Genomic DNA, 10,990 nt, shown 5'->3' on the forward strand with positions numbered 1-10,990 from the left:
AAGCTCCGTTCACATAGCCTCCTATTCCTTTGCTCCTCCCTCCTTCAGAGGCGACAGAGAGCAGCAATGTCTCGAGCTTCGAAAGTTACGCTAGGAGTCACTTCCCTTGTGACGGCCGGCATTGTCTACTTTGTTCACTGGTCTCAGGAATCAGAACGGTTGGTAAGAAGTCTTCATTGCGCAGTCTCTCAAGACCGAATAAAAAAAAGAGGGCTAATCTCTCTCTGATAGGCGATGCATGCTGGCGTTGAGCGAGATATGGAACAGCAGCGAATCAAGCGTGAGCGACAGGCGGATTTCGAGATGCAGAAACGGCTTGAGGAGGAGTATAAAAAGCTACAAACTGTCTCAGACAGTGTTCCACCGCTTAACATATCCGGGAACAAAGGCGTGAATCAACAGACATAGGGTTTCAATACTTTGAATCCTCTCAGCACGTTTGGGAGATATACAGCAAGAGATGAAGGAAAGCTGGACCTTCCCGATCTTCTGAGCTGGCCTCCACCGGGGCAACACCTGCACACATCGACTGTAAAGGATCCGGCGTGGTGAAACGATAGCTGCTCATGTTGCAAGGCAACTGATGTCCTCAATCTCTACTCCGTACATCCTTTCCCATTCGGAAGGAACCGCATACCTGCGATAGAGCCTACGACTTGACACCATGTCAGACCAATATTCATCCAGATTAAACTTATCCGACTCATCACCTTTGGCATCGAGATATAGACTACGGACCTATACATCCAATCTCCACTTAGATATGTATACATATATTTACTTCGCGACCCAGGTCCAAGTCACCTACTCCCTCATAAGCATCTAGCATACACCGGGTACGCTTTCCCCTCGGGTATACGATACCTTGTGAAAAAGAAAGCGTAATAAGATATTTAGGTTTTCTATAACTTATATATCTTTCCACATTGAAAAAGGCTCAATAGAACGAAATCTTTTGCTCCTATTTTTGAGGCACCCCTATTTCCACATGGTTGAGTAAACAGTAATACGTGAGATGCACATGCACAAATCGGTGCGGACAAGGGTCGAAATACACCTATCAGCTGTCAAATATCGGTCTACATGATGGAAGACAGAATAAAGTCAGTTCGAGGTCAGCTCTCTCGTCAAGGATTGGCGATGTCATGCAAAGTTGTAAAGACCCAGTGGACTATTCCATTAGTACTGGCGCAGATCAACCTAGTCCGCCCTTCTGCCCCAAAAGAGACAACCAAACTTGGAGACCTGACTGGTGCCTTGCGCGTTGTCCCGAGGGAATTTCCCCGCCACCAATAAATATTTAATAATATGCCTGACAACCAAGAAACAAGCCCATCGCCTGAAACTCTGCAGCGTGGACGTTTAAGCAAGGAAAAACAACACGACACAACCCGGCAAACTGACGACTCTGTGAGAAAAGAACCGGTACATTCGCTCCTGGTGCGACTTACTCTCCTCATATTCTCCACCCCTTCAGTCCTTGCATACAGGTCCCGCGCGAGATGCTGGTAGGCTACGGGCTCAGCTACGCCCCCTAATACGAAGAGCGTTACCCGAGTTCCCATGAACATTCCCCGTTTCCAATATGTCCGCGTCGAAATTAGAATGTTGTTGTGGGAGGGGTGATTGTCCATACCTAGAGCATAATTCAGCTACTTTGGCTGAGTTGGAAAGAGATGTGGAAACTGCCGCACGGCTTGGTCAGGTACGCATGCATGTGCCCTGCTGGCCCATGTTGGACGAATCACTTTTTGGCCACTCAGATATATCTACCACCCACTCCTCTGACGTTCTGAACGTGAGGATATAGTTTTATCCCTGCTAACACCTAGTCTTTTCGGTTTTGCTTATAGGCCCTGCTCGACCGCCATGAGTCCTACAAAGCCGAATCAGAGAGCAACCTGGACCGGATGACTGCGGAGATGGAAAAGCTGCAATCAAGCAAGAAGGAAGTGGAAATAGAAAATGCGCGAATTGTGGAAGAAAACCGTGGTCTGCTCGACCAGTTGGAGAAGTTGAATCAACTCCTTACAGAGTCAGATGCACAGGTCAGGACTCTGACTACCACGTTACAAAGTACTCAGTTGGAGGTTAGAAGGCTGTCATCCTCCTCCAAGCGTGTTGAGCAGCTAGAGGAACAACTGCTTCAACTCGAGAATGAGCAGGCTCAACTGGAGGATACTCTCGTTTTGACTCAGGAGAGCGAGAGTGCGGCTATTCAACGATGGAGGAAAGCGGAGTGTGCGCTCGGGGATTTGCATGACCAAATCGATCGGATCGAAAGGGAAGCGAGACAAGAACGTGAGAGGCATGTCGAACTTATCGGGAGGTTAGAACGACGACGGATGGTAGAGAGAGAGCTGGATACAGCGGCTGGTCGAATCAAGGGTGCCGCGGCTTCTGCATCCCTCTCACGAAACGGGACCGGAACAAATGTGGTGTCCCATTTCGTGCGGGATATCTTGAAGGATAACGCAAATCTCCAGCAATGCGTTACCGAGCTTAAGGAGATGCTTCAGAGCTCCAATGAAGATGTAAAGTATCTGCAAGAGCAATTACTACTTCACCAACCTCTCCCCCCTAGTTCTATCGAAGAGCATGCCTACGGTAACCTTGTTCCACTCAGTGAAGAACTCGAAGATAAAATACCGGAACAAATACCGGAGCAAATACCCCAGGAGATTCATGTGCACCACCATTTCCACAACCAAATACCAACTCCGTTGAGGAAGGAGAAGCAAATCCCTATACATCGGCGTCAAAGGAAAAGGAGGCCTGTCCTGCCTCCAACTCTCCACGAATCTTCCACCAGGGCACTCCCGATGGCACAGGCTATGCACAGACCTACTAACTCAGCATCGTCAGTCACTAGTGTCTTCTCGCAAGCTTCGACTTCACTGCCAGGAGCAGCGTCTGCCCTTTCATCCATACCCAGTTCTCCGCTCTCAGGGTATAGAACATCGTCCATATTTGATCGCCATGACTCGGGCTTTGACTCGTCTCGGCCAACTAGCCCGGAGAGTGTGGTGTTTTCGCCGCCACGGTACAAAACGAGCCACCGCCCGAGGCTTTCGGACGCCTCCTTCCGCTCAATTCACGAAACCGATGAGCTAGACAAGGGTGAATCTCCCTTATCACCAGTTGAAGTAATGGCTCAGCCACAATATCACGAAGGATATCAGTCACACGAAGCTGATGGCCCTAACGGCAACTCTATTGAGGCCACACCTAACCTGCAGCAAAGCAACGAAGACGTGTGTTCATCGGAGCGTAAGGGTTCAATCGGTGGGCCTAGTGAAGAAGTAGTGGATGATCGTATCAAACCGCAAGGTGGCTCAATGGAAACCCACACTGGCTCCCTGATCCATTCTGCAAACCTCACTCGCCGGCCGCATCGTTCTGCCTCTCATACAAGCCTTATTTCGGTTTCCGGTATGGATATACATACGACAAGCAAACACCCTACTTTAGCATTAAGGGCTGCTCCAACTTTCTTCTCGAGGCCTCCAAAGCGCGTATCGAGTGCTCACATAATGTTCCCGTCTCCCACTCCAATCATTTCGAGGACGAACGCCATCGTACCCAAAGCGTCTTTGACTGGCGAACAGACTTCAGTCTCCTTACTTACTTCTGTTGTGTCTTCAAATGGCAGGAATCTCCGAGCTGTATCTGACAGTGTTACTCAAACCCACAGTGATGCAGCCTCTACCATCTCAGCCTCATCAGAACCCTCATTTCCTGCAAAGGCCGGAATGCCTACCCGAGCTATCGGCATCAGAAAGCGCATGGGTGGCTGGGTACGGGACAGATGGTCTACGAGTGCAAATGATGAAGCAGCTAGCCATGCATTTTCCCTTCCTGCAGGACCTTTGGTACCACGACCACCAGGCGTTAACCAGAGAGGGCCTATCCTTGGCTTACGCCCGCCCCCGCCCGCTCCAGTGTCACTTCACCCGGAAAACCTTAACCGTGACCTACTACAAGAGTCTCTACTCGAGTAATACGAAATATCTCCCACCGACCTTACATTCAGACCTACCCTCTATTTCATTTCATACTCCTTTTTTTAATTTCACCACCATGCCTCAGTTACCCGTACTAATACATATGTCGCATATTTCCTTGTCATTCCAGCCGGAGTTATTTGCTTTCAGTCGTTTGCTCTCATTTTGTTTCAGAATATTTGATCACACATATACATACTGTTCGTTATAGCCTTTTCATTTGTCGCATCATGATACCCATGGAGCCTGTTCCATTTCGGTCTGTCGTTTATATTACGCTTTTGAGCATATTGTGTTATAATCTGTACGGTGAAGGCGCTGCTGTCAGGTGAAGGTGTACATATAGCTCTGTAGAACAGAAGCCTTTGTCTTCATATATCATATTTAATTTACCCTTATCACATTGTTGAAGTTGAACAGGAAAAAAATTGCTGAGTAATAACCTTATTTAGACGCTGCCTGGTCCCTGCGTCCACGACTCAAAGTGGGGCCAGACGGAAAGCACGTCAAGTTATTCTTTCGCCTAGATGGACGAAGCAGCCTCCTCCCTCGCCCTTAAACTCCCTGGCCTAGTTCACTACTGATAGCATAAGAGGGCTGCAGGTATTTCACAGGGCACTCGAGAGTTAGCAGTAACACAGGGGAGGGTTGTGGTTCAGTCTATGACGTAACTAGTCCCGGAAGTCAAATATTTTTTTTTTCTCTATCCTGGCTGTTAACTACTCGTTAATTCATTATTTGGCATTACTCCGGCTGTGACACCGATATAACTCCACTGGATATACATTCTGCATCATACATATCCCCCGTACCTGCGAAAATGTTGTCGAAGGAGCCTGAGCCCATGTGCCAGGCGGAGGATGTAGGCGGGGACGCGCCTGCTTGCAAGCCAGAGCTATCGACGAACGACCGGTTCTTCCGGTACTTCCAGGAGGAAGTAGCCAGTATGTCGATCCCTGAATTGTGTAGACTCATCATTGACCAGCCGCTAATTTCGATTCATACAGAGTTGCAGGAGAGCATAAGCCTTCTTCCGACTACCCCGTTGGTGGGGGGCGAACAGGTCACAGCCGCGGATTATTGTTTAGCTGGTATTTCACGCCTGTCGGATGAGGTCAAGGATGCATCTTCTTATATACCAAGTTATGATCAACGAGTGTATTCAGAGGTATGTCACGCCGGCGGGCCCACCAGCACATCATGATCACTCGAATAACCACGGCTTTGTAGACTATAAAATCGCTTCAGGAAAAGCTAGCGGAAACAAAAGCAGCAATAGCACCTCGCAAGCGCTTTGCTTTTAAGAAATCACGTCGCACCCCTCCCGTCAGGGGATCAGCTGAATCAACGGAAGATACCCTCTCGCCATCACCGGCTCCGGCCGCCGATATAAGTGAGACCGACGACAGCAACGGCCCCACGCCGTCAGACGACGCGACGATGCGAGAACAGCCAAACACACCGGACGAACCGTCCGTGGTATCGTTCAACTATATCCGAGACGCACATATCGTCCTGCCTACCTCGGCACCGGTCCGGAACGCCTCCGCGGCCATCAGCAATATCCAGCATTGCGTCGTGGACATGTCTTCCATCCCCGAGATAGGCCGATCGTTCGCCAACTTCATCATCAAGTACGCGTGTGAGAGCCTGCTGATTTGCGGCAAGGTAGATGGGGCCGCGCACCTTACCGGAATCACCGACTCGGTGATAGTAGTGACATGTCAGCAGTTTAGAATGCATGATTGCGCCAATGTGGATGTGTATCTGAGCTGTGCTAGTAAGCCTATTATTGAAGACTGTGTGGCTATTCGATTCAGTCCGCTTCCGGAATCATATGTGAGTGGCTTTGGCTCTTTTTGTTCTGCTGTTCCATGCTGACGGGTTGGTAGTCTGGCCAGAACGGTAAGAAGTCGGATAAGTGGGCTCTTGTGGAGGATTTCAAGTGGCTGCGGCCCGAGCAGAGTCCTAACTGGAGTGTTTTGGATGAAGAGGATGCTGTGCCGGATGAGGTGTGGGGAAGGTTACTGGTTGATAAGGAGAGTTGGTCGCTGGATGAGATTCTACGGGCTACTGGCGTTCTGAAGCTGGAGGTTTAGCGTGTGTCGTGTTTTGCGTGTGAGAAGGTAAAAAAGGGCGAAATACGGAGTTTACTGTCTAGGCATTCTTTGGTGTATGGAAGGGATGAGGGTATACCCGGATGATTGGATGGCCGTTGATAAGTCTACCGTTAATGCGTACAAAGTAATAAACATTGCCACACAGACTGAATGAAAAATAAAGTAGCAGATGTAGCACGGAATGAAAGGGGGGGAAAAAAAAAGTAGAAGATATAACTATTTCCGTGTCTGCCGCAAGTCAACGGTCTCAAAGTCTAGCCCCTTTGCTTCGAATACGTGGCCCGGCCGTAGGGCATCGGTGTATATGTCTGTCTCATCGTGCGGGTGGAACAAGCCGGGCCTGGTACAGTTCAGGACCGACTTGAGGCCCGGCGGATCCGTGAGCCGAAAGACACCCCAGCTCGGCTCGTGGCTGGGCGCACAGACAATGGCAATGCTCTCGGACAGCATGACCTGGTAGCCGGACTGGGTGTGCAGGTCCCTCGAGCTCATGAAGCATGTCTGGCTGGGGTGGGTGTGTATCCAGCCTAGGACCATGAGGTCTTCTGATTCGCAGTACTCGAAGATGGCAGCCTCGTTGAGCATCTCGCATGTATCGGGGGTAGACTCTTGTTCGGGGATGATGAGCTTTGATATGAAGAAGGCGTTGGAGATGAGGGTGCCGGCTAGGATGCCGCATGTTTCCAGGTTTGAGGTGGTGTTGGGGGAGGCGATGGAGAGGAACTGGGCGCGGAGGTCGGGGGAGATGAAGATTGTGCGGAGCGGGGTGCCGTTTTCGAGGTAGGAAGAGGGTTTGAAGGTGAAGGTTGAAGGGTGGAGGTCATCCTTGCTGGGGAGTGAGGGAGGAGATGCGAGGGTGTGTGAGCGCGAGTGGGTAGGGGTAGGGGATGGTGACGGGGTTGCCGAGCCTGGTCTTGGGGGAAGGGGCGGAACCTTGCTTGGTAGTAGAGGAGGGAGGAGTGTTGAAGTGGTGGTGGTGGTGGTGAGATTGGCTGTATGTTGGGGAGAGTCGATGATCTTGGCGGGTATGGCCGGCGTCTTGCCCGGGACGGGTGGTGGTGGCCGCGAGACATCCTGCTTTGGAAGGGAGGCGGGCACGGGCGTGTACTGGCTCTGTCTGGGGATGGAGGGGTATCTGTATCCGGAGAGATGCTGCTCCATGGGCAAGATGGAAGTGGTGGTGGTGGCATCAGCCGTGGTGGTGGCAGTGGTGGCAGCGGACTGACTGTTGAGCATCGACCTGACCTCCTGCAGCCTCCTGGCCAGGACGTCCCCCTCTGTCCTGGTGGTGCTGCAGCTGGCCTCTGAGCTGGCATAGGACGTCCTTCTCCTGATCTCTCCTCCGCCTCCGCCACGCGCCGTGGCCCTCCGTCTAAACTCACTCTGGGCCAACCTGACGGCAAAGTCTCTGTTATCCGCCGCCTGCAGTGGCTCCGGCCGCCCTGCGAGCGCGGGATCCTGCACCGTAGTGGCACTCTGGACCGTGGCATCCAGGTCCGAGAAGAAGGTATCTGCGGTGTCGTCGATGGTCAGATCTCTAGTACTGCTGCCATCTTCTCGGCCGCGGTCCTTGTGCAGCTCCTGATAGCGCTCACACAGCCTGCGTATACGAGGCTTGAGGATCTCGAGCTTGTTGAGGGAGGCCTGGACCTCCTTCTTGGCCGCAGCGAGACCCTGCTTGTTCTTTGGGTCGCGGGCATCGGGGTGTCCTGTCAGGTTGATGAGGACGAGCTGAGCGTGTCTGAAGAGCAGGAGGTACGCCTGCTGGTCGTTCCCTTCTTGTTCATAGATGCGTGCCTGCAGCTTGTTAGTACTGATCACTCATGAAGAGGAGGAGGGGAGGAGGAAGAGGAAGAAGAAGAAGAGGAAGAGGAAGAGGAAGAAGAAGAGGAGGAAGAGGAAGAAGAAGAGGAGGAAGAGGAAGAAGAAGAAGAGGAAGAGGAAGAGGAAGAAGAAGAGGAAGATGGAGATGAGTATACCTCCTTGACGAGCAGGCCGGCAGACCTCAGCCAGTATCGCAGGGGCACCTGGGGATCAAACTCGTACTGGCCGGCCTGGCGGGCTATCTGCTCTACCGTCAGCGGCGGCAACATGGCGCACTCTCTCGTGGTCGAAGCCGGGCGTGGTCGACGGTTTGTATGTTTTTCAAGGAAGTTGTTTCCAAGGTTGAGTCCAGTGGGGGGTGGTTGACTACAGCCTGTACAGTCCGCTGTGACCATGACGGGGGAGAGGAGGAGAGGGAAGCCATGCCATGCCTCTGGCCTGTCCGTCCTCTTCCATCCTGCTGTTCTCTTATATTCTCTGGTTATATTAACCGATTAACTTGGGTCTCTTTCTTGTCTGCCTGTTTCAACTTCTTTTCTTCCTCGAAACTCCAGGCCTTCTCACGTGATACAAGCGGCGAGCACTTGATTATGTAAGACGAAGGGGCTGGATTATGGTTTATCCGAGGGTTTAGGCAAGAAGAAGAGAGGAAGAAGAAGAGAAGAAGAAGAAGAGAGGAAGAAGAAGAGGAAGAGGAAGAAGAGAAGAAGAAGAAGAGAAGAAGAAGAGAAGAAGAAGAGAAGAAGAAGAGAAGGGCAAGGGGAGTCTCTCTGGGCTGTCCTGGAGTAATGGATGGATACTCTATCTGCTACTCTGCCTTATGGGCTCGCTAAGGAACCAGGCAGGGAGAACGACCAATGACGGGCAGAGACTCTTTTCTTTTTCCCAACTACAACTTAAAACCACCTGGAAGAAGAGGAGGAGGAGGAAGAGAAGAAGTTTTAGAGTTAAAAAGGACGCCGTTGGGGATCAGCAGGAAGTCAAGAGGCGTGGGAGAGTCCTTGGGTGGTGGTGGTGGTGATGGTATGCTGGTGGTGGTGATGGTATGCTGGTGATGGTAGGGAGTCATGTCGTGTGCTTGCGGTAGAGGTAGTAGGCAGTAGAGGTAGTAGGCAGTAGAGGTAGTAGGCAGTAGAGGTAGTAGGCAGTAGAGGTAGTAGGCAGTAGATGGAGTAGTAGAATAGGGAGAGGCAGTAGGGGTAGACAGTAAGAAGAGGAGGAGGAAGAGAGAGACAGTACTATGTAAGGACGGTAAGAGAGTAAGAGGAAGAGAGTAAGAGGAAGACTTCCCTTGTCTGGCAAGCAAGCTTTCCTTCTATCCTTGTTATCTCTTACTCTCTGCTGTCTCTGTCTCTGTCTCTGCTTCTGCTGCCTCCTACTGACTGCTTCTGCTGTGCTACTACTTGGCGCTTCTTGTCAACTCCCAACTTCTTCCATCTTCTGCCTTCTCTTCATCCTCTGTCTCTTCCATGTCCAGCGCCAGTGCCGCTTAAATAAAAAGAGAGAGGAAAAAGAAAAGAAGAGGCCGACCCAAAGGAAGAGAAAAAAAAAAGAGGGCCCACGTCTTTTCTTCTTCTTCTTCCGCCCCAAACCCAGATCACACTAAACACTTTGCACACTCCTACACCCGTACATACAGATACTACGAGCTACCGGTGGATGCATCTCTACTCGTGGTTATAGCAGGTTGCGCCTGAGGCTGCTTCCCCTGTTGATACTCTTCTCTTCAAGGCGTCCTCGTTTGGCGGCTGCTGCTGCTGCCCAGCTTTCCCAGGGAGGATACACCATCACGACCACGACGACCACCACCACCACGGCCACCACCACCACCACCACAGGCGTCATGGCCACGGCAGCAGCAGACAAGTCTCCAAAGGAGCCCAGGGAGAAGGACTCCAGAGATAAAGAGTCCAGGGATGTGACAGAGTCCGAGACCGCGTCGAATGCCACCACTCCGGCCCCCTACAGCACTCGCTCGCGGAACAGGGTCGGGGCCCGTATCAACTATGCTGAAGACAACACAGAGCTGGACGCAGAGCTCGACCAGCCCATGCCTCCCGCCAGCACCAACGCCGGCAGCAGCACAAGAGGAACTCCCGGCCGCAAGCCAAGGGACAGGGACGCCGCGGCCCAGACCACCAGCGGCAACATCAGCAGCAGCAACAGCAACAACCACAGCAGCAGCAACAGCAACAACCACAACAGCAGCAACAGCAACGAGAAACCGCCGGGCATGAGCACGCGCAGGGCTGCGGCGGCCGCTGCTGTCAACGGCGCCGCGGCCAAGGACGGCAAAGATACTGCCATACCGGGCACCTCCAGCTTCTCCGCAAACCCAAACCCGGCCGTCGTCTCGAAGAAGAGGAAGCAGCCCGGGGCCAGCACGACGGTACAGAACGTCGTGCCCGCCAACGGAGGCGGCCAGGCCGGTAAGAGGTTCATTGCCGCTGGTTCGCGCAATTCGGAGGAGTCGGCCACCACTTCCATGATGACCTTTCGCCATTCAAAGGCCATGCTCAAGAACGGCAAACTAAAGGCTGACGACGGCACCCTCCTCGCCCCAAACGGTGTGTCCCTACTCCTCACCTATAATATACTTCTATATACTGACTGAATAGACCACGTATATCTGATCTGCGAGCCGCCTGGAGAGCCGTACTACCTCGCGCGGATAATGGAGTTTCTCCCGCCCAAGGACAACCCGTCCGGCCCCATCGAGAGCGTCCGCGTAAACTGGTACTACCGCCCCCGCGACATCCAGCGCAAGACAAACGACCTCCGCGTCGTCTTTGCTTCCATGCACTCCGACGCCTGCCCCCTCACCTCTCTCCGGGGCAAGTGCACCATCCGCCACAAGACCGAGATCGCAAACTGGGACCAGTACATGCGGGCCAAGGACTGCTTCTGGTTCGAGCGCATGTACGACAGATACATACATCGATACTACGATGTCATCCCCACCAGTCGCGTCATCAACGTGCCCCAGCATGTCAGGAGGTCCTCGACGAGCGGTGGAAGTACGTCTCGTGGAGATCGGCCGCA

General features: G+C 52.4%; 6 protein-coding genes across 6 annotated transcripts; 4 read left to right on the top strand and 2 right to left on the bottom strand.

Moving 5' to 3' along the window:
* Positions 1 to 66: 66 nt before the first annotated feature.
* Positions 67 to 408, top strand: MCYG_05917 (conserved hypothetical protein; the record flags this gene model as incomplete). Its single annotated transcript, XM_002846002.1, has 2 exons — positions 67 to 162; positions 232 to 408. The coding sequence occupies 2 exons, from the start codon at positions 67 to 69 to the stop codon at positions 406 to 408; spliced, it is 273 nt and encodes a 90-aa protein (XP_002846048.1).
* Positions 409 to 1,585: 1,177 nt separating this feature from the next.
* MCYG_05918 (conserved hypothetical protein) lies at positions 1,586 to 4,001 on the top strand (the record flags this gene model as incomplete). The annotated part of the gene is made up of 2 exons (XM_002846003.1): positions 1,586 to 1,705; positions 1,854 to 4,001. 2 exons carry the CDS (start codon positions 1,586 to 1,588, stop codon positions 3,999 to 4,001), a joined length of 2,268 nt encoding a protein of 755 aa, XP_002846049.1.
* An 823-nt stretch (positions 4,002 to 4,824) lies between these two features.
* On the top strand, positions 4,825 to 6,103 carry MCYG_05919 (tubulin-specific chaperone C; the record flags this gene model as incomplete). The annotated part of the gene is made up of 4 exons (XM_002846004.1): positions 4,825 to 4,948; positions 5,012 to 5,172; positions 5,235 to 5,843; positions 5,897 to 6,103. 4 exons carry the CDS (start codon positions 4,825 to 4,827, stop codon positions 6,101 to 6,103), a joined length of 1,101 nt encoding a protein of 366 aa, XP_002846050.1.
* Positions 6,104 to 6,437: 334 nt separating this feature from the next.
* MCYG_05920 (serine/arginine repetitive matrix protein 1) lies at positions 6,438 to 8,343 on the bottom strand (the record flags this gene model as incomplete). Its single annotated transcript, XM_002846005.1, has 4 exons — positions 6,438 to 6,484; positions 6,547 to 7,635; positions 7,720 to 7,921; positions 8,104 to 8,343. 4 exons carry the CDS (start codon positions 8,341 to 8,343, stop codon positions 6,438 to 6,440), a joined length of 1,578 nt encoding a protein of 525 aa, XP_002846051.1.
* A 494-nt stretch (positions 8,344 to 8,837) lies between these two features.
* MCYG_05921 (uncharacterized protein) lies at positions 8,838 to 9,419 on the bottom strand (the record flags this gene model as incomplete). Its single annotated transcript, XM_002846006.1, has 2 exons — positions 8,838 to 9,186; positions 9,352 to 9,419. 2 exons carry the CDS (start codon positions 9,417 to 9,419, stop codon positions 8,838 to 8,840), a joined length of 417 nt encoding a protein of 138 aa, XP_002846052.1.
* A 372-nt stretch (positions 9,420 to 9,791) lies between these two features.
* On the top strand, positions 9,792 to 10,562 carry MCYG_05922 (salivary gland secretion 1-PA; the record flags this gene model as incomplete). The annotated part of the gene is made up of 1 exon (XM_002846007.1): positions 9,792 to 10,562. One exon carries the CDS (start codon positions 9,792 to 9,794, stop codon positions 10,560 to 10,562), a length of 771 nt encoding a protein of 256 aa, XP_002846053.1.
* Positions 10,563 to 10,990: the final 428 nt, after the last annotated feature.

Source organism: Microsporum canis, genomic scaffold, assembly GCF_000151145.1.
Source record: "Microsporum canis CBS 113480 supercont1.5 genomic scaffold, whole genome shotgun sequence".
NCBI classification, from domain to species: domain Eukaryota; kingdom Fungi; phylum Ascomycota; class Eurotiomycetes; order Onygenales; family Arthrodermataceae; genus Microsporum; species Microsporum canis.